General features: G+C 37.6%; 1 protein-coding gene across 2 annotated transcripts in view; it reads left to right on the top strand.

The window, feature by feature from the left end:
• The window catches only part of POLA1 (DNA polymerase alpha 1, catalytic subunit), a 203741-nt gene that overhangs the window by 154915 nt on the left and 26207 nt on the right, over positions 1-22619 (top strand). For both annotated transcript variants that reach the window (XM_051795104.1, XM_051795102.1), the window contains exon 36: positions 3852-3948. In XM_051795104.1, coding sequence (XP_051651064.1) covers positions 3852-3948 — 97 coding nt within the window. The remainder of the gene's footprint in view (positions 1-3851; positions 3949-22619) is intronic.

Below are 22619 nucleotides of genomic sequence, written 5' to 3'. Positions count from 1 at the left end.
CTTTCTTACCTGATTTGTCTAGGTTGCCATGCTGCCCTTAGCTACTGAAAGGATTTTAAAGGCTGATGTGTTAACCACTCAGGGGCCCTGTTTACAGGATGGAGGACAGTGAAGATCTCAACTGAAGTTCATTGGGATGTAATCTAAAACAGCCAGCACTGAGGAGAAGCCTTCTAATTTCAACATCTAAATGCAGTTGCCACCAACCTTTCTAATATAACAGAAGAGCTGATGAGAGATTGTGCATTTTAAGTTCTTAAATCTTTCCAGGTCCCCTTACTTTCAGAGAGTTGAGCTTTGTCATTTCTAAAAAAGAGGAGGGAAGGTGGACACTGGCCATTTTTTTCACTCTCTCTGTGCCAATTCTCACGTCATGCCAGCAGAGTTACAGAAGGGTCTGCTTCCCTTACTCACTGACTACAGTTATGGACTGAGAGAGCTAGGACCGTTTCTCCCTTGAAATTTTGCTTTGATGTGGCAGAGATGTGCTGAGCCAGAGGTAATTAGTGTGAGGCCACAGGAGGACCTTGCTCCAGAGCTGAGTTTTTCAGTATTTGTGAGGCAAGAGAAGAGATGGTGCTACCCTTCAGTCCAGCATCTTGTTCAAACATCAGCAGCTGCAGGGACAAGACAAATGCCAAGCTAGTCCTTGTACTCAAGCAGGATGGATTTAGCCATGTGTGGAGGCACAGCTGTCCTTCAGGAACTCCTGTGAAGTCTCTCTTCCTATTGTATGCCCTGGTGGCCCTTTCCTAGTAGCTAGGCAAGATAATTTTCTTTTCATGACTGTTAGTTTTGTACCCTAGTTTTGTGCTTAGTCATGGGAGAATTTACTTTTCTGATGTTTGTAATTCACCAGTTCTGTTAAGAAGACACCATTGGTTTCTTGTTACTTAATCTATATGATATTAAATTCTTCCTTAGAAGACAGTTGGAAATCTGCCTCAGTTGGAGTTGGCCTCATGATGCTATAGGAGGCAGTTCTACTACCATATTAAACCTAGATTTAAATTAATATTTTGTTGGCTAAGCACAATGGGTTTTTTTAACTCTGTTATTTTTATATTAGAAACTTAATTTTTCTGTCAAAGGAGTGAATAACTGTGTGAATGCATACTATATATCTTTTGCTCCTTCACCTGTTTATTGCAGTTTTAAATGCAATTTAGCAAAATGTTTGGTTGCATAAAAAGAACAAAATATTATTTCTGTGAGTGGAAGCTCTCAGAGAAAGACTTAACTGCAGACGTGTGTTCTTAATGAAATAAAGAAATTAAATATCATGGAGAAAATAAGGACTTCAAAGTAGAGTTTTATTTTCATGTACTCACCATTAAATCTTTCACGGGAAGAAAGAATACATAAATGAAGACACAAATTTAGTTCTTCATCAGTTTAGTAATGTTAGAGGGTGTCAGGTTTTCTTTACACAAAAAAAGACCATTAAAGCTAAAATATTATTTGTGTTTGAAGTTTTAGAGGTTGGGCTTTTTTTCCCATTTTTAAACCTACAGGTTACCAGAAATTGAGGAAATATAAGAAGTGGTGATATAAGCAGTTCCTAAAGTCCTTTTAAATTTAAGGTGCCTCATCCTTGTATTCGTAAGTGTGCCGTGATATTTATACTTAATTGCATGAAAATCTTAAAAACGTTTTGGCTTCTGCCAATTATTAATTATAAGATGCAGGAAGGTAAAGGGAAGGAGATACTAGCACATTATCAGTAAAAAAAGTGTGTGTGTATATATATATATATCTATGTGTGCATGTATACATTTTTACATACTGATTTTTGTACTTTCTTTATCCATTTAAGCAGTGACTTTCAATTAGCCTGCCTACTAATATCAGGTCACTAAACTCCATAGCTGATGCTTTATTCTTTCGTGTGAGTTGTCATTCGTTTGCTTCAGTTGGCTGGCAAAGGTTGTTGTATATCCATTACCAGCAACACAGCACTTTGCATTTCTGAATTGACAAGCAGCTATATTGACCTAGCGCTTATTATGGGTCAACAGCTGCGTTAACCGACGGAAGGACTGAGGGGCAATTAAAATGAATTGGCAAAAATATATCTTCCTAATTTACTCCAATTTGTTATTTATGCTAACATTGTATGGCTTCTATGGTGACACTAAACAGAATGGACCCAATAATGGCAATTAACATAAAAATATAATGGCTAATCAAATTGACAGCAACTGTTTCTCATCATCTCGACACACAATACATTATCAAAACAAACTATTATGAAGGAGGTAATTTCAGTGTTCTATTCAACCTGCTTCATGTGTGCAGTCAGGGAGATGTGTACCAGCAATTACAGCTGAATCTAAAAAACTAAACAAATAACTTAATCGCTGTCGTCCTCCTTTTTTCTTCTTCAGGAAGCAGTAATCAGGATTTACTAAAAATAACTGGTGTATAATAGTATAATGATGATGCATATCGTAGAATAGCTAATAAGGAATAAAATATGCTTCTGTGTGTCTTTTTTTAAAATAGGTTCACATGAAGTGGAAAAAACTATACTGTTAAAATATATAAAAAATAACTAAGCAGTAGTAACAGTTGTCAAATGTCTCAACACGAGTTGCTTAATAGTCATAGATACTTTATTACATGTCAATAGAAGTGTAAAATTAGCTGAATGTAGTAACAAAACTTGGCTTGATTTGGTATAATACTGAAAAGCTAAGTTAAAGCAGAATTCCAGTAAGTAGAAATAGTTTACTGGTTGCTTTTCCACTGTATTTGCAGGATCATTCCTTGTGGTATACTGAGTCATAATTTTACATTGGTCTAACCATGTTCTTTGTTGATTTTGTAGTTCATCAAGAAAACCTCTGAGAGTTTGTATGTATCTACCTCTGTACTGAATGTATTAAAATGGACAGTACTGCCAAATTTCATGCTGTTACAATTACCTCATTTTTAATAAGGCTTTTTGTAGCAAACAACTCTTCAAGCCATTTTTGGCCAATATTTAAACTCCAGTGTCTTAAGCAGCAGGGACTGGAATGTGGTTTTTATTGAACAAGAGTGCAAGAAGAACTTGAAAGGGTTTAATTGAAGTGTGGTCAAGATGTATCTCGTGTCTATTCGAGCAATTTCTAGTGCACAGAATGGTGACAGTGATACGAACTCACACGGGAGTGTACTTTTGAACTGGAGGAATAGCACAGTGGCCTGACATAACTGACACTGAGAGCATTTCATTGAATATCATATTCCGTTTGTATACATCTGCAGATTTTCAAACTAAATATGTGATTACTGATATGCAGTAGCCTTCACAGATGTGTAGAGCAAGGTGATGACGTAGGTGTAAAGGTGTATGTGCACATCTTCTTATTTGAATGACATGTTCCCAATTTATGTAACCACAGCTTGCTGGGAGGGTGGGAAGGGTATACAGCCAAACACCTGTATTCACTAAAAGATATACATTCTTCTTTTTTTTTTTTATTCATTACATTGTACAATATGCTAAAGCGCTGAAGTTATTCCTTTGTCCCATCGTTCTTATAACTTTTATTTTCTTGCTAAGGCATCATTGTGATACATGCAGCTATAAGAATGGATAAATGCAATTTTAAGTTTCTGTAAGAATTCATAAGTTTAGTTGACTTATATAAATGCTTGGTGTAAATTGTGTGGAAAAGTGTAGAGATGTAGTAATGACGCTTTGTAGCATAATAATAATTCCAAAAGTTGACATGAATGGAACATATAAATTGTGGGAGAGGAAAAAGAAAGGCATAAATAATCTTTTGATAGTGGATTTAGAAATGGGTGCAGGAGACACCCTTTTGAATTGGGTTTTTAATTGCTGTCTTCTTACATTGCAGTATTCTGATAAGGCCCTGTACACTCAGCTCTGCTTCTACCGATACATTTTTGATGTGGACTATGCAATTGATAAGGTGATTACTGAAGAAGAGAAAGGTACGTTTAAATTTTACATTAGTTAACTATAGTTTGATAGCAACTTGCATGCTAGACGCTCAACCTACTCTGCTCTTCAAATCTGAACTCCAAGGCTGTAATCTAAAACCAAAAATAGAAGAAATTATCAATTTAGGAATCCCCTGTAAGAAGAATGTGTTTGGTTGGAGTTAACCAATTTAAGAATATACTATGTGCCCCCTTTCTTGCATGTTACACCGTTAGAGAAAACTCTTTGCTTGAAGTTTGAAAGACATGTTAACTTCAGTAAATAGATTAATTAAAACGTATGTGTAAAAAATTAAAATTTACGTTCAACTATTAATATTGAAGAGGTACTTTTTATCAGAGAGAAAATGATGGCACAAGAAAAGCAGTAGACAGCGCTAATTGTCTGCAAAGCGCTCTTAAATATACAAGTTAAGCTGATCTTAGGAAGATTTTCTTTTTCTTTTCCCATTTACCATAACATTTTTGAACTATAGTATTTCTAAACTGTGATCGATCAGTGGATTTTGTGCACCTATGTGGTTTTCAAGCTGACAGAAGAATATTTCTGAAGGTGGGCTAATGCTTGGAATTCTGAATAAAGACGTGTTTGGGTCCCACCATTGAAGCTTGTTGTCCACAGGAACATTTACACTGCATCCTCTGTAGTTCTGGAGGTGGCTGTGAGGAAAAGGTGCTGCCGTGGGAGAGCTGCTCTGCTTTGACAATCATCCCCACCCCTGCCCTGCATCACCAGTTAGGCTGCTGGGTGGTGGAAAGACATTAAACAAAACTCGGTCTTTCTGAATGTTATTTTGATAAGCCTTATGTGAAAATCAAAATAGTGTAACCTCCTAGCTAAAAACTGCTCACATAAGCAAAGAGGCTGCTTTTGTCCTGTTCAATTTAGGTTTCTTCTTATAGAGTTTCTCATTCCTTTCCTAATACCTCTAAGTCAGTGAACTCAGTCTGAAACTTGCACTTCAGAATGGCTTTGTATACCCAAAGAAGGTCATCTCAGTGGCCATCTCAGTCTAATACAACTTTGTAGATGTACTGAAGGAATGTTGCATAGTGGCTGATACTTCTACCTAAAACCAAAGTAGTATTTTGTGTGTAGATCTCTTGCCTAATACGGGGTCATAAGAGTAAAAGAGGCTTCATGGGTGATCACATCCAGTCCCCTCTTACAGCAGACCACTGCATTTTTAAGGACTGGAAAAAACTGCAGGTTTCTGGCACTGCATTTTGAAACCTGCGTTGGATTCTTCCCCTTCTGCTGCTACTTCCAAATGTGTTTCAGACTCTCAATCTGCGATGACTGAAAATTCATTGTAATTTTTGTGTTCTAACTTGTTTGTGGCTGATTTATGTCCATCCACTAGATGTTTATTTATTTCCCTTTCCTGGTGTCCTCTACTGTGCTTTTGGAAACAGTGGTAATTTTTCTATTTTGTTTTAAACTAAGGCAGAGATGTTCTTGGCTTTCTTTAGGAAGAATTGGTCTCTGCTGTATGATTCTTCCTCTTTGCACCTTTGTGTGCAGTCTTCTCTAGGAATTAATGTTTTAAGTATGAGAAACTGGAAATTACATGGTATTTTAGATGGTATCTATCCAGTGTCTTGTACACTGGGACTGTACATTTACTGGAATTACATCTGCTTTCTTGAGCCACCTATGTGGCTGTTCGCAGCTGTTCATGTGATTAACTTGCAGTGTAATAATGATAGAAATCTTGATGTTTGAGAGGTTTTTTTTTTCCTCCTGTCATTTTGGAATCATGAGTTCATTCATATCTCAGGTTCCTGGCATTTGTTTTACTTAATTTTCCTGGTTCCATTAATTTTGGGCTGCTTAATCTCATTGTAGTATTACACTTCAAGGTTAATGAATTCTCTGTGAAAAATAGTACGGTGGCTTCTGCATTCACATATTTTACCACCTTCTGCTTTAATGGGAAAATGTTTCTTGGACCCTCACTGCTAAGTTCAATAAAATTAGTTTCCAGAGTAATTCTCAAAGAAATGTAAGAACTCTGCTAGGACTTTCTTCTTTTGGACAGTTAACCTTTCAGCATGGTATATTTTTCTCTTTTTCGTAGCTGTTTGAAAATTATTGTATTACCTTCTTCAGCTCGCCAGTGATTTCAGTCTTGGTGCTGCAGCAGGTGTTAAGGCCAGATAAATTATATCTCTTAGTTTTCCTTTGGAAATTGATCATCTTCAAAGAGATTAGCTGGGTGGGTATGGTAAACCTGGGTATAACTCTGTCCCAGTTTTCAGATATCATTTGGGAGGAAGACATCTTTCTAAATACATGCAGAATTTGATAATAATTGCCTGTGGCTATAAGGGGGCATTTTTTGTTTTATAGATACCAGTGTTCTGTTTTCTAGTAATGTATGTTACTGATTTGATAAACTTAAACTATGTAGGATTGAAATAATTTTCATGTACCATTTTTGTTGTAGGTCTGACATGGAAATCTAGTGAACTCCCCTTTATAACATGAAGCTAGGGTTTATTTGGAAGACAAAGTATTTTGTTTTCATGCCATCATTCACAAGCCATTTTTTCTTTGATCTGTGATCAGCATCCTTGCCTTTATCAAAAATGGTGGCAAAATTTTAATGTATTTTTTGCATCTTAGGTATTTCCAGTCTCCTTTTTACTTTCTGTGTGACTAAACTACTGATTTACTTAGTTTTGATTTTGGTTTTGGAGATGTTTTTTGCTTTGTTTTGGGTCACTGTTTCTCAGAGCCCAAATTGCATGGACTTTTGATGTTTCCACTCTTATTGCCATTTTTCCTGAATTTTTGAAGACCAGTTCTTCTTTTTTGTAGGTTCTGTTTATTCCTAATAGCAGCTTTAGTTGTTATTTGTCTTGGAGTGTTCTTCTGTAAAAACAAAAATGTTTTGATTGCTTGGGAATGAAGATGTAAATGTGTTTTCCACCATAATTTGAAAGAATTCACGTCTTCTCTCATTCTGAACCCTGAGATTTCACTCCTATTTCACTTGCATTTTCTGTACTTGCCTCTTCAAAATACATAACCTTAATTACAGTACAGGTTTTGTTTGTTCAGCTATTTATGTTGAAGGTCCATACTATTGATTGAAATGGAATCTAAAATAATAATTGTGAAATCAGTGGGAGTTCAAAAAGGTATCCAAGCTGCTTCCTTTCCCTGCTAGAGGATCAATACTACAACCTACTTTTTAAAGATGGGCTAAATTTAAATATCCTCTGGTGATGCAGGTTCTACAACTTGTCAAGTTTTTCAACCAATTTCTTACGGTGCTTCACTGTGCTTACTATAGAGAGCTGCTCTTGATATGAAGGTGAATTTTTCTTGAGGTGAATTTTGCTTTCCAAAGCTTATTCTGTACACAATGGATGGTAGATTATTCTCTTAAGAGACTTTTACATATTTAAAACCTGTATACTATATTCTAAGTCTCTTTCAACTACTAATCTAACTGCTAAACAAGAGTTTTCCACTTCTCTGCATGTTTGGGTTTTTTTCTGCTTTTTCTTTTACAGACTTTCAATAGGTTGGGTCTACTAGAGAGGACTACAACAGTGGGATTAATTAACGTGTTTTGCAACATTTCTTCTGTTTATTTATACTGGTGTGGTGTTTATGGTGCTTGCAACTACATCGTTCATTCATATTTCATTTGGGATGCCAAAACCCCAAATTTAAGATACCAATAGTACCAGAAGGGCTATTTGTTCTGAATTATTTTTTTAATCAGAGAAGGAAAAAATTGCTGTATTGTGACTAGCAACATACTCAATGTGTTTTTGACACTTTCTGACACTTAGTTTTACCAAGCTGGGTTGTGGGTTTAGTCAGACATTGCTACTTAGGTGAACAGGCAGAGCAGTAAGAAGCAGGAGGAGTAGCAAAGTAGGAGCATGCTCTGTTCATATGTATAAAAAGGATAGGTGAACTATCAGTGATTTTGAACACGTGATGCATAAATAATACAGGAGTATGCTCACTCTGCATGCCTTAACTTCAGCAATGGAAACCTGTGTGTTTTTATGGCTGTGTCATCAGGAGACCAAAATAATACCATTATTCCATTCAAATATTGGTTTTGTTTAAATATTCAAAGGTATTACTGTTTTCATTTTGCTTCTACAATGAAATGAAAACCTTTAAAAGCAAAAAGAAATGGAGCCCCCATGAAGTCAGTACAACTGCTCTGCCTCTCACAGATGTCTCTGGTTCAGTTTCCCCACCTGGCATCGAATAGAAGATAAAGATGCTGCAGTCTCCTTGCTCACAATGACTGCAGCATTATTCCAAAAGCATCAGTATCACTGAGGTTGTTTATGGTGCTGCGATCTTTTTGGAGAAGTAGGATCCTGGTCATAGGATTTTTTCTGTTCTGTACTGTAGAATGAGGCTGGAAGTTACCACCTTTCCACTGTCCCATTTCTCAGAGAGGGAAGGTCACAAATATTTGCAAGACATTTAAGTATTTCAGGGGCAGACACTGCAAAGATTCTTTCCCAGAATATTTTCAACTATTGAGCCCGTGGTTGTTCGATTCTGAAAAGTCATGGCATATCCTGTTAATGGGTAAGCAGAAAAAAGTGAGGATGGGAGGAAGATAACTTTGGGAAAAGCAGTGAAATATTCCTGTGTATTAGGAAGACCTACATCTTTGAAGTATATGCCACTTTGTGGAAACAGAATGTAATTGTTTTGATCACATACTTAGAGGCTGCAGTTTTGTAAAGCCAAATGCATATTCAGATGATGTTTTCACACTTTTATTACAGCTTTGTGCGTGTGCCTCGCTCCACCTTTTCATGCAGACATCAAAAATCCCTAGTTTACTTTATGGATGAATAAACTGAAAAATTATGTTGGGAAAAAAGAAACTCTTCTAGGCTGTTGACATAAAAAAATTCAGCTCTGACTATTTGTGTGAATCCTATCATTTCAGTGTTGAGTGTTTTTCCCCAGTATGTTCATAACTTCATGTGTCAAGTAGCAGGTTGAAGTGACATTTTTTTTATTTTTTTTAATGGAAGACTTTTTTTGTAAGTCGAACAAATTGCCACGTTTTTATCAATATATACAGACAGAAGACTGCAGCAAAGTACTTGTTGCAATAAATAAGATAGGGGACATAGTTATCTACATGTGCCTTTCACAGGGGACGATAAGGAATAAGGAGAAATCATGCAAATGACCTAGGTGCATATGCTGGTGTGGATTTATTTTTAAGATGGTAACAGCTGAAACCTGGCATGCCTCTTTTCAGAGAGTACAGTTCGATGAACAAAGCATTTCTGATTGCGTCATGTCTCCAGGCACTATTGCTAAGACTTCAGTTCACTATAGTGATCTTTACAGCCAAGCAAACAAATGCTCCTCTGCACATTTGCTGTCAAGTACTTTGTCTTCCAATCATGTTGTTTTGAAGAGACTGTAAAATAATAATTTTCAAGAATTTAATCTTTGAGTCTTTCTTCAAAAGCACTTTTTCATTTTTCCTTAATGTGTTGTTTTGAAGAGGAAGACTTCTGAACATTTTTTTTAAATGAGTAAACATGTCTTGAGTATTTTTACACCTCCCTAACTTTTTTTTGAAAGCAAAAACTACTGAAAATTATTTGCAATAGGGTTTTTGACCGTTTTGAAGTAGTGATATGGACAGTTAGCTGTTCTTTAAATCTTAAGTTATCCTCCCGTAATGATCATGCCTTTTTTATTGCCACTTGGACATTTTTAAGATCTTCAGTGTAACTTTTTCCCCCTTCTATTTCTGTTTGTGTGGTCTTTTCATTGAATGTACAAAATCTGAGTAAACCCCAATACACTGTACATTTCTATAACCTTTTCTCTGAGCACAAAACTTCGTGGCCCGGGGCACCTCTCTTGGAATCATAGAATCATAGAATCAGCTGGGTTGGAAGGGACCTCTGAGATCATCAAGTCCAACCCTTGATCCACTCCCGCTGTGGTTACCAGACCATGGCACTAAATGCCACATCCAGTCTCATCTTAAAAACCTCCAGGGCCAGAGAATGGAGCACTTCCCTGGGTAGCCCATTCCAATGCCTTATCACCCTCTCTGTAAAGAATTTCTTCCTAATGTCCAACCTAAACCTCCCCTGGCAGAGCTTAAGACCATGCCCCCTTGTCTTGCTGATAGCTGCCTGGGAGAAGAGACCAACCCCCACCTGGCTCCAACCTCCTTTCAGGGAGTTGTAGAGAGTGATGAGGGCTCCTGTGAACCTCCTCTTCTCCAGAATTTCTCTGAATTGAAATTATGATTTTTTTTTCTTACTTTCTCTGCTTGTGAATGAAATAAATAGAAATAATGAGTTATAATGTGTCTACGGTGTGGGAAATCAGTGGCATGAGAGGAGTGCATTTACTGTGGCTCTTACTGCTAATAAAATGGTTTGATTAATTAAGACTTTTCCCTTGCACATTGTATTAATGTTGCAAATGGGATGAAGTAGTGGCTTAGCTAATTTCTCGCTCCTCGTAAACTGGAATGGTTATTTGACCTCTTTAAATAATTATCCTGCTGCTTCTCACAGGGGAGTTTTTTGTATGTGGAAAAAAAGTGAACAGAAATATCTTCTCCTTTGCACTTCAGGATTTTTTTCCTGCTTAAGTATATAGATCCCTACCAGCTTGTTATATATAACCTGTGCGATGACATAGTCTATCTGATGTCATCTGCCTCCTTTATCAGTACTCTCGTGAGTCTCTCTAAACAGAAAATATTTCTAAAGCAGTTTTTTCTTCACTGTTTCTTTTTTATGTGAACACTGACATTTTTTCTTACAGAGACCTTTGTCTTTCTGGTTTCATCTCTTTAGTAAAGTTTGGGGTTTTTTTTCTGATGGGAGTCAGTTCTATTGTTGTTCACTGCAAGTCAGAAGTGACAATGCTTTAGTGACTACTGCTTCTCACAGCAGTAGGCTCTTTTCTCTAGTGGAAAATGCAAGTCTAGCATGTTTTTCCTTTTAAAAAAGCAAGTTTGATGTATATGACTGTACTAAAAAAAAAATCAAAATTTAGATACCAAAATTCTGACATCAGTGCTGTTTTTTAATAGAAGGATCTATTTTAGTAGAAATTGGAATTACAAATGTAAACAGTTTAACTCAGTATAATGCATTCAGTATATGTGTGCCTAGACATCAGAAGGATAATGTAAAGCTAAGGCTTAAAGAGATTTTTTAAAAGATACAATTATCTGTATGATTTTTAAGTCTCATAAGAAATGTATTTTAGAACTTGCCAGTGATGGCTGATAATCACTTTGATATTTTGAAGAAAATGGTAGCTTTAAACAGATGATACAGAATTTATTTTTAAAAATGTATTGTGCTTATACAGTTGATGGCTTTTATTTCCATAATGTTTTTTACTACATAATTATACATCTTAATTACGTAATTACCGTCATAATTATTATGTAATTACATGTAGTTCCACTAATTACAAAATCAGGAAGTGTAATTATCTACTAAAAACTTTCTGAAATCTTATTTGTTCAGTAGAGATTATTTAAAAGACCAGTGACCTACTGAAGATGGTGTGCAGTGTTGTACATAATACCAGCACTCTTTTTTCCCCTTCCTCACGGCCAGTACATTTTGACAGGGTTGTAGAAGGACTTCCATGGCTAATTGTGATTTGCCTTGACATGCAGTTGGAAACCTCAACTGTATTGCCTACAAATTTAGAGCCTCTTAATTTTTGCTGTTGGTACATTATGTCTTTAAATTTAAAGATTCTGTAGCTGAACATACAAAAACTTGCATAGTTTGAGTGAACATTGTAACTTTGTTTGCGTTTTGGTTGAGGGTGTCTGGTTCAGGTGTCTGGTGTCTAAACATAAAGATGTTTAGAAAAGTTTGTTTATGGCTGTGTATAGCTGAGAGAAACCTTGACTCCACAAAAGATAGAGGGAATGCAGCTGATTCCTCGTGGTCCAAAGATTTCAGTTGTTATGTGAAACTGCTTTATAAAAAATTGTCTTCCTGTATCGATACATGCTCCTGTCTGTATGTTGTTTTATTACTTACTGTTGCACATACTTGGTTATAAATTTGTCTAACTGTGCAGTTTGAAACCAAAAATAGTTTACTGCATGTTACAGAAGAGAAAATCAATATCCAAGACATTCTGTGGTTCTTTTGTCCTGGTACTTTAATAAAACTGGGAAGTTAGAAACTTTATTTTCTGTATATTAAATAAATCATATGCTACTTCCAGTAGATTGAATGAAGCAAGTGTTAGATTTAGTGATTTTTTTTTCATTCTGTACCATTATGATGTATCAATATGACATCAGAAATACATAGCTTTCTCTCACACTCATCATGACAGCAAGCATTTATTTTATGATGTCACAGTATCAAAACAAACCACCAAGGAGAAAAACACTTTCAGTAACAGAAAACAGAATTCATTTGAAAGGGACAATTTAAAAAAAGTGATCACAATCTGTGATACTAATAAAAAGGAAAGAAGTTGTCATCTCTGTGTCAGAAGGGAAATGGTGAAAAAGAAACATTAAAAAAAAGGGGGTGCTGGAGTATTGAAATTTCTGTGGAACACCTCAAGACTTAGCACTGTGTTGCACATGTATCAGTGCATAATTTTTCTGTGCTTATTACATAAGGCAACTTTTTTATTGTATATTTGCCAACAGCTATTCTTAGCTCCCAGACTTGGGTCCGCAGTTGATGTGAAGCTGTCATCTTCTTGATGTTAAATGTGATTACCTCAACTCACATCTCCTAAGCATATGAGTCCTAAGGAGGATTTGTCTCCAAACCAGCTTGAATTATACTGGCCATTAAAAGAAACACATGGAGTCATTATTTGTAAAATCAGGATCCTTATTTAATCTCCAAGATTTAAATTAATGCTGCAAATAAAATTATTTTAATTATTATACTTAACGAAGTATAATAACTGCATGGGAGACATTTCTTTTGAAATATCTTTCTGTATCCTCAACAAACAAAGAATTTGTATCAAAAACGTTATGAAAATATAGTTATGCTCTTTTCTCTAAGAAATGAATGGAGATAAACTCTTTTTTATTAAGGACTAGCAAGCCATGTAGAGAATAGCATAATGGAATATTTTTGTTTTATTCCATAGGGGACACAAAAGTGCTCCATGATACATGTATAAAATTGCAGCACAAGACAAAGAAGTGTCTAAATGCAGCTTAAATTTGGTTTATTTAAATAAAGAAAAAAAGCCCTCCATAAAGGAGTATTACATTTTTGCCATCTCTGCGTCAGAAGAATATGGTGGTTATAAACTGATACTGCTTGATCTACTTCTGGGGGGGAGGGAGGAATTGAGCACCTGCAGCCATGGGTGGTTACTGCCATGAAAATAAGGAGTGCACGAGAAAGTGTTTGGAGTACATATTCAGAAAAATGTGTGTGAGCACAACTGGTACCTCTTCGTCTCAAGGGCGGTGCCTCCACTTGTAGTTTTGGAGTCCCTCTCTCAGCAAAGCCACCCTTCTGCTGTGACCTTTTTTAGTTGTTTTGGGGTTGATCTCTTCCTAACAATCCAACTGCCAAATTTCATGTTTCAGTCTAATGTAATTGGCTTTTGAGAACAAATTAAGTCACCTTTGACAGGCCAAAACGTGGCTCAGCCTTGAAAAAAAAAATTACAGCAGGATTTTCTTCTGTCCTGGCTTGTCCCTCTTCTGTGATGGGACTTGGGTGAGAGGGGCAGCTGGTTGGGTCAGGGAGCTCTTTGTTTTGATCTAGCAGAAGTACGTTTGAAAGAAGTTGATTTGATCCTGTCAGGATTACGGCAGTTAGATGCATATCAAAATGTTTTCTTATCTTATATTATTTAACTCGGAATATAATAATGTAATTATTTTGACATGAAAACATTACGTACTGTGGTATTTCCACTTATCTTTAAATAGACATTTTTCACTTTGTGAGAGATGCATGCAGTAAGACAAAACAAAAAAATGAATAAAAAGGCGTGAGTGACAGCCTAAGCTAGTTTATTTATATTTAAAAAAAACAAATAATATTTGACATTAATAGAATTTTACAGACTTGGAATTAAAACATTTAGGTAGTTATGGTATTGTTTTATATTTCTACTGTAAGGATATATGTTCCATAAACTTTACAGTGTTTTTTCTTCGAGACTATGTTACACAGCCGTGGGGGAGGGCAAAGGAGCATTTAAGGCACTTTTTTCTCCTTCGTCTTTTTTTTTTTTGATAGAGCCAAGCCTGTGGTTTAAAATATATTTAATGAAAAATAGTGGTCAGTGACCAAAACCAATATAGTTAACATACTTACTAAGAGTATTGACTACCATGCTTTTGAAGAGTAATGGTAAACTGCTGTAGTCTGGAACATGATGTGGAAAATTTTTATTATTTCATACTTTAAATTTTATATTGGACAGCAATGAATGGATTTGAAATTGGTTATCGTGAATGCAATGTCATGATAACTTATGACTTAATTCAGTTGTTTCAAATATTACTTAATTTAAGAGGTCAAAAATGTAGCTTCTTGGTTGGAAACAAGTGCCACATGTACTCACTGTTTGAACACTCTCAGGGATGAGGACTCCTCCAGGTCCTTGGGCAGCCTGAACAGTATTTCTGTTTTTTCCATTTCTGTTCTCCAAAGATTTATCAGTTGTTTCCCAGTCTAAGCCCTGTTTCAGATACCACAGTGATGCAAGCAGCCATAAAGGTGACCTGGGCACAGCACAGGAATATTTTCTCAATGTTTATGAAAAAAAGGAAACCGTGATAAAATTCAGAAATTACAATTGAGTGTCCATGCCTTTTTGAACTTCTGAATACAATCTCAAGACTTCGCTTCATTTTGGTTTTGTTGTATTGTTGTGGCAAATTGTGAACATGAGAAGTATTCAGTCAGGAGCTCCTATTTAGACAAAACATGCATTTTATTTCAATATTTAGTCTGTTAACATATAAGCGTGCCTGTCTTTTATAGCAAATACCGAAAGGATCCTTTTTGTTCTCTTGTGGCCTTTAACACTGGTGATTTTTGATACATACATGTATTCTCTGTTTCGAGGCAGCTGTGATGTGTCTGGATGCTGCTCTCACTGCTTCTCTGTTTCCAGGTATCTCTGCTGCCCTAGTCAAAACTACTTTCTCACTCATGCTGGGTTTGCTCAGCTCTTCCAACGTAGAATCATAGGATGTTTTGGATTGGAAGGGACCTTACAGATGATCAAGTTCCAACTCCCCTGCCATGGACAGGAACCTTTCACTAGACCAGGTTGCTCAGAGCCCCATCCAACCTGGCCTTGAACACCTCCAGGGATGGGGCATCCACAGCTTCTCTGGGCAACCTGTGCCAGTGCTCTTTTAAAAGTCTTGCCCCATCTTTCCTGTAAGTTCCCTTCAGGTACTGAAAGGCTGCAATTAGGTCACCCTGAAGCCTTCTCTTTTCCAGGCTGAACAATCCCAATTCTCTCCACCTTTCCTCATAGGAGTGGTGCTCCATCCCTTAATCATCCTGATGGCCCTCCTCTGGACTCACTCCAACAGGTCAGTGTCCTTCTGGTCAGGACAGGTGGAATCCCCTCCCTTGACCTGCTGGCCATGCTGCTTTGGATGCAAACCAGGACACATTTGGCTTTCTGAGCTGTGTGTGCATGTGGCCAGCTCGTGGCCAGCCTCTCACCCACCAGCACCCCCCAGTCCTTCTCAGCAGGGCTGCTCCTGATCTGTTCATCCCCCAGCCTGTGTTGGTACTGGGAGTTACCCTGACCCAGGTGCAGCACGTTGAATTTGGTCTTGTTAAATCTCATGACATTCCCATGGGCCCACTTCTTGAGCTTGTCTGGGTCCCTCTAGATGGCATCCTGTCCTTCAGGTATGTCAACAGTACCACTCAGCCTGGTGTAATGAAGATATATTTCAGAAAGTGAGGATATTCTTAAGTGAAAAGGAAGAAGCAGTTCAGGTTTTGGCAGCCACTGTAAAATGCTTGTCTTAAACTCTAGTATAATACCTAATAGATTAGGTGTGAGAGAGCGTGTGTGATGGTAGCAGCTCATGACCTACAGTCCCAGGGCATCAGTGCATTCTGGTTTTCCTTCTTGTCGTTTTGGTAATGGCCTTTTAAAGGGGCAATGTGATCATCAGGATAGATTCTTGAGAAGTGATGCTGGGCTTTCAGAAGCCCTCATCTTCATGCTTTTTTCCTTAGTAGTCTTACTGTTCAGAGATCCTTTGGAAATAGCTTTCAGTTCCCTGCCACTGTCAGCATCCAGTGTCACCTGCTGCATGTTTTAGACCCATGTCCTTCCAGTCATTGAGGTGCTGGTGTTTTACTGTCATGAAAGCCCTAGGCTGCTGTTGGGTTAACATCTTTCACCAAAAAATAGATGTGAAAGGAAAGTAACCTTTAGGCTACACAAAAGTTTTATGAGGATAAGTGAAAGAAAGGTAACCACAGATTACCACAGGATAAGATCAACAGGTAATTACCACGGTAAAGCCTTACGTTGCACATTCATATGTTAGGATGCTTTTCGATTACTTGTCTGTGTGCCTCTGCCCTACCTCTAGGAACAGTATTAGTGGTTCAGCATTACACTTCAAAAATTATGTTGCACTTTGAGAGGATTTGAGTTGTTGACAATTTTTTGTAATATAGCAATTATAAAATAAGCTTTTCTTTTTTGTGAGGAAAGGGAGGGTTGTGGGTCTTATTTATTTGTTTGGTCTTTGCTTCTTGAGAGACAGGGAAAGAACTTCTAGTTGTCACATCCAAATCCTTGGCACTATGTTAATACTGTAATCAAGGGCCTAACAAAATATTAATGCTAAGGTAACTTTTTATTAGGGACTTGTGGGATTTTTTTGTTAAACGGGTTGTCTTTTATAAAGGAAATGAGAAATTCCTGTTCTGAATTACATGAGGAAAGAGCATTAGTGCAAAATAAGAGTAAAGACATAAAAGAACAAAACATGTATGAAGTGAATTTGACAAAAAAAAATCCTAAAATTCTCAGTATGGAAAATGTAGGAGGGGACCATGAGAAATACAAATGTTGAGACAACAGTAAATGAAACTAATTTGCAGTACAGCTGGACAGTCAAATATTTCATTGCAAAATGTAGCCTTTATTTTTATGGCTTGTTTGAATCCAGTGAGGTTAAAATTAGGTCCTGCATTTCCAGTAGGAGCTCCCTAAACTGTGATTTCATTACCCTTCTACTTGTTATCCTGTAAGAAGTTTTTCTTGATTATGGAATTGTTAAATAAGATCTGTATGTTTGTATTATTGAAAACTGCTGCACAGTCATAGACACAGCTTTAAATTTGCATTAGTCATCTCTAAAAGAATTCTGGACTTGGGTTGATTTGAAAACAGATAATTCATCTTGTTCTGGGTGTATACAGTGAGGAAGGGAAAAAGTCTCTGGAAAAGTATGTGACAAGGAAGGTTTTTTAATGTCCTCTACACATAAAATATGATTTGGGAGGAAATCTCTCTTTGCAGAAATCAGCAGTTTTACAGATGGAGTACATCCTTTTGGGAAGTTTCTTCAGTAGTCTCAAGCTGATGTTTTTGAAATGTCTGGAGTAGGCCAGTATTTCTGTTGAATAGCACATTTTTTGAAGGCTGTTATTATAATAAACCACGTTCTTAGCATAATTCGAATTGGTATATATACTTTGATTTTAAAAATTGAGTTCTTTTGAGACTGGGAACTACAAACAGCATTCAAGAAAAAAAAGACTGTTGAACTTACACAGAAATTTTTACATTTAAGACTTTCCAACAACATGGATACTTTGTGTCACCAACTGGGCCTAGCTAAGAGAGGGTCGAGGAATGCCTGAAGGTCAAACAAACTTCTCATTATAAAGCAAAGCTTTCTAGAGCAATATATCCCAATTATAAAGATAATATAAATTACCCCAGTGACAGGCTTTTTATATAGTAAGAAGCCACCCTTTATCTTTCAGCTGATAAATGTTGCCTTTAAAAAAAGAGAGTTAGGAAATGGGCTATGGTAGGCAACAGCACTGAGCTTGGGAATGAGCAGGGGTGCATATAAAGGTTTTCCTCAGAGGAAATCCATCAGATGCTTTGCTTTGCTAGATACAAAGCAGGGAGAGAAGTGAATAGAAGATACTTTGTCTTTCCATGGGTAGGATTTTCTACTCAGACATAGATGATCTACCACTGAGTATGCCACTCAGTGGTGTGTGTATGGCAATAGTTGAGGCAAAATTTGTCACTCACACTAAATACACAACAGGGAGGTCCTAGTAGAGGTGAGAGATGAATATTCCTAAAGTAAATAGCTCGAAAGGCCAAGGGGTCACAGTTGAGTGAAGTGACCAAGGGACTGCACACATGTTCCCTCTCTACTGGCAATGGTATGCCTCACTGTTTTTTCTGGTGTCGAGACTATAAGAAGTGATATTTTGTATGAACACGGGAGAGGAGCTCCACTGCTGCACAGAAGATACCAGGTCAGATTTGGCAAGAGAATCACGGAATGGCTGAGGCAAGGAGGCACCTCCTGAGATCATCTAGTCCAACTCCCTGCCCAGAGCAAGGAGGGTACTATGTTTACATGGAATCCACATATTTCAGTTTGCGCTCCTTGCCCCTCAGTCTGTCACTAGGCACCACCGAGAGGATGCTGACTCCGTCTTTTCTGGCTGTATCACGCATTTATACAAATTGATAAGGTCCCCCTCCTTGAGCCTTCTCCTCTCCAGGCTGAGTAGTCTCAGCTCTCTCAGCCTCTCCTTGAAGGATGGTTTCTCCAGTCCTTGTGTCTTTGTAGCCCTTTTGTTGCATTTGCTCCAGTAAGTCCCCTGTCTCTTGTACTGGCGAGCCAGCACTGCACTACTGGACTCACAGCACTCCAGATGTGTCTTGCCAGAAGCAAAGGAGAAGGGTCATCTCCCTGGATCTGCTAGTGATTCTCTGAGTAATGCAGCCCAGATTGCCTTCTTTGTGAGTGCTTGGTGCTGGTTCATGCTCAGCTTGTTGTATACACAGTTCTTACCTTGTTATATAGGTAGTTAAGTGTTTAGGTACTGTGTGAGCAGGGGCTCAGCTGTTCTCTTTCTGTCTAGGTAAAGCAAAGCAGGCATTCCACACAAAATATCATTAGTGGAGAATATTCCCTGCAAAGGAATCCACTTCATTGCCACTGACTTTGAGGTCTCAAAGTTCAAGCATTTGTATTTGAATTTATGAGGCTGTGGTCCTTCATATTTTGGGGAGAATTAGGCAGTTCTAGGACGTGACTCAGCTAATCTCATCTGTACTAGGCTACTGTGGATCACACCTGAGAAATGCCTCTTTTGTTTCATTGGTGATTATGGAGGTCCAGGGTGACCAGTTCAGATCTATAGAGCACTGTTACTGGAAAAATTGTACCACAGACATGTTACCATGTTAGATGCCAAATGTGAATAACTGATATATACAGCACTCCAGTCAGCTCAAGGTTTTTCATTAAAGAATAAAAAATAGCATCAAAGTAGTTTTCTTTATCCTTCTTCAGTTACAACCTCTGTTGACTAAAGCAAAGTGAGAAAAGTGTGTTATTCTGAAAAACCACTTCTGCATCCCAGAATAACCTGTTTCTAAAGTGTGCACAGCTAATTCTAAAGACTCAGAGAAAGTCATAAATGTTAACCATGAGGAGGCAGAATGCTGTAACTCCCACCATTCCTTCAGAAAAGTCTGTCTTGAGGTCTGCAAACCAGCCTATTAAAAATCACTTTCGGAACAGAGTTCTCGCTTCTGTCACAGGAGCAGTCTGTGTTGTGGTTATTTGTAGAGAAGCAGAGGGTGTAATTCTTCTATGCCAGTAATACTTTTTGAAGGGACAAATCTAGAGACTAAACTACTTGTATGGGGTCATTTGAAAATTAATTTACCATCTTCAAGGTGAACAGCTGTTATCTATTAATAGCTATTTTTTACCCACAAAAGATTTTAGCAGTTAAAAGCCAACTCCATCAACCTTTGCTTTTTCATATTCAGTAAATACAGGGATTTTGATAACTCCAGGCAAAGTTATCATGAGGAGGAGTTTAATATTCTACAGATCATAGCACATAATCTTTCTTCTTTCTGCTTGAATGTCAAGCATGAAAAAGGAAAAAATACATTTACAAAGTTGACTTTAGAAGGTGCTTTAAAATATATTTCCTTACAACAGAGCAGCCTTAGATAATCCATTATTTTACTTGTAGACCCTCTTTAAGGAGGGCAGAAGACAAAAGGCACACACAGATTTGTAAGTGTATTGAGTTAGTACACTGAGATCAAAGGCTATCTCTGCCTGAGGGACTCTGCACATTCTCTTCCAGATCAGCTGCAACATCAGGGACAGGAAAACCTGCAAAGCATTTTGTTTGCTATGTGTTCAATCTCCTGTCATCTGCTAATGCAGTCTTTGTCAGAAAGTACTTAATGTTGTGGTACCCAAGTAACCTGCGTCCCTGTTTCACATCCATTGTTCTGCTGAATACTCTCCCACATTCCCTGTTCAAGATTGCTGACTTTTCACAAATAGGAGATGATCAGCAGACATGCTTCTCTGGGGGAGGGGAGGGGGGAAGAAAACAAATGTATTGGCATCCTAGTATTGGGGCTGATTGCATCAATGGGACAGAGTATATTGTTGTGTCCTTGGTCTGTTATTAGCAGCTGAGCCTCTGATCTCTCACTATTTCAGAATGGCTGGTCTCATGTTCTGTTGAAGGAGAGGATACAGGGTACAGATTCTTGTAGGTCATGTGCGTGGGGGTCTTGAAAAAGAAAGAATTTTGACCTCTGTATCAAAATAGTTGTAGGCATGTATCTTATTCACTTCTTTAGTGTATTGTCATGAATAGAGGGGATTTGGGAGGAGCACACGGGGAGAAACAGGAACAGTTGTTAAAAAAAATTAGAGTGTTTGGTTTTCATTTTCTTTTTAAGTTGGCTGGTGTGTTAAAACAGAATAATGCGTTTCTTCATTTGACTGTATGCTAGGTTTTCAGAAGTTGGCCCAAGTTGCTTTTCTGAAGAGGGTATAAACCTCACCTGGAGTGTAGCCACAGTTACGTAGTGGCTTTCCTTGTGCCTTTTGTGAATGACTAATTATTTCTTGGATTCTTTCATCTTTGATAAAGTCAAATTAAATTAGGAACAGGGAACTTAAGTTTGCCATAAATGGTTTAATTTCCCCCAGTTTATCTCATAGCTGTAAATATGACTGTACTGAAAGTGTTCCCTTGCACTTAGTGTGCAGCACTGTGACAAGAGAATTTCAACTCTTGTCACTCTCTGTGAGGTGATGGAGAAAAGTTGTCCCTCTTTCATTGTGTGCTGGGATGGTTCTTGCATATCATTTGCCCTGATAGCTTACAGAGTTTGTAAACCAACATCTGTAACCAGTGGCCATCAGGGAATTGGATGTTCCTGGTCCCAGATAGTAGTGGTAATGGACATCAGGTGACTGTAGCACCAACAGCTCGTGAAGTCAGCTGTTTTCTGAGGAGGTTTGACTCTATAATGCCCAGTAGGACTAGTCTGATGGGAAAAAGACAAAAGGTAAAGTTTAAGAAGGAGGAGAAATTGACTCTTCTAATTTCTATATTAGTGAAGCACATGAGTGTATCCAGGAAGAACAGTATGTTGGCAGTTTCTTCCATTTTAATACATAGCTTGAAGGTACATCGACAGATGCTGCGTACCTCTAGACATATGAACTTGTATGTACCTACAGATATGGGTCCCCTCCAAGCAACTATTGCAATATTTTGATGGTGTTCTGGTAGAGGATGACGTAAGACTCCTCTGCTCATGGTCTGAAGGAATCCTGTGTTGGGCACACATTCCAGAATTGTATCTAAGCAGCTGGGTTCTGTGGGATTTTTATTCTGGAATTATGTATATCACTAAGAATTATACATTTATTTGCTCCTCACAGTCAGGTAAGCATTTACTTTAAGGTGGGCAGCATTTTATTAAATGGGGGGGGTTTTTTGAATATAGCAGGTTCCCTTTCAGATAGAAAGGAGATATGCTTATTTTTCCTTTACTTTTTTTCTTGTGTTTTGGGAATCTATTTTGCCTCTTAATCAGTAAAATATTGTGTGGAAGGTAAGTGAAGGTGAGTAAGGTTGGAAATGACGATTAGATCTCAGTCCTTTTGTGGCTTTGTTGTAAGCAAAATAAAGCAACGGTATTTAATTCTGATCATGTGATTCATCCAAAACTAGATCACAAAGGCATTTTTATTTTGTTTATAGTTGATCTTCTGTGTAAGCAGTAGATGCTTTAGTCTGTTGTCATCTTTGCTGTTTTAGTGACTGTTTTTGACAGAGCAATTTGCTTTCAGGTGTCTTGTTTTACTTTTTTGTATGCTGTCCTTACGCCTGATGTTGTGGGAAAGTCATTTCCTCAAATTGGCAATGGTGATGATTTGAGTAAGTAAATGGCAATTGAATTCCAAGTCTTCCAACAGCACTGATGTGCTGATACACAAGATCATCATTCTCCAGAAAGGGCTTGTCTACAAGTCATCTCCTGTTAGAATTGAAGCTGTGTTTTGGGTAATTCTGCTGGATTTGAAACTCTTTCAAAAATTTCCTCTCATGCAGATGCT

Source organism: Manacus candei, unplaced genomic scaffold, assembly GCF_025592945.1.
Source record: "Manacus candei isolate 608988 ecotype Guabito, Panama unplaced genomic scaffold, ASM2559294v1 h1tg000041l, whole genome shotgun sequence".
NCBI classification, from domain to species: Eukaryota; Metazoa; Chordata; class Aves; order Passeriformes; family Pipridae; genus Manacus; species Manacus candei.
This window is presented reverse-complemented; position numbering and strand designations above follow the sequence as displayed.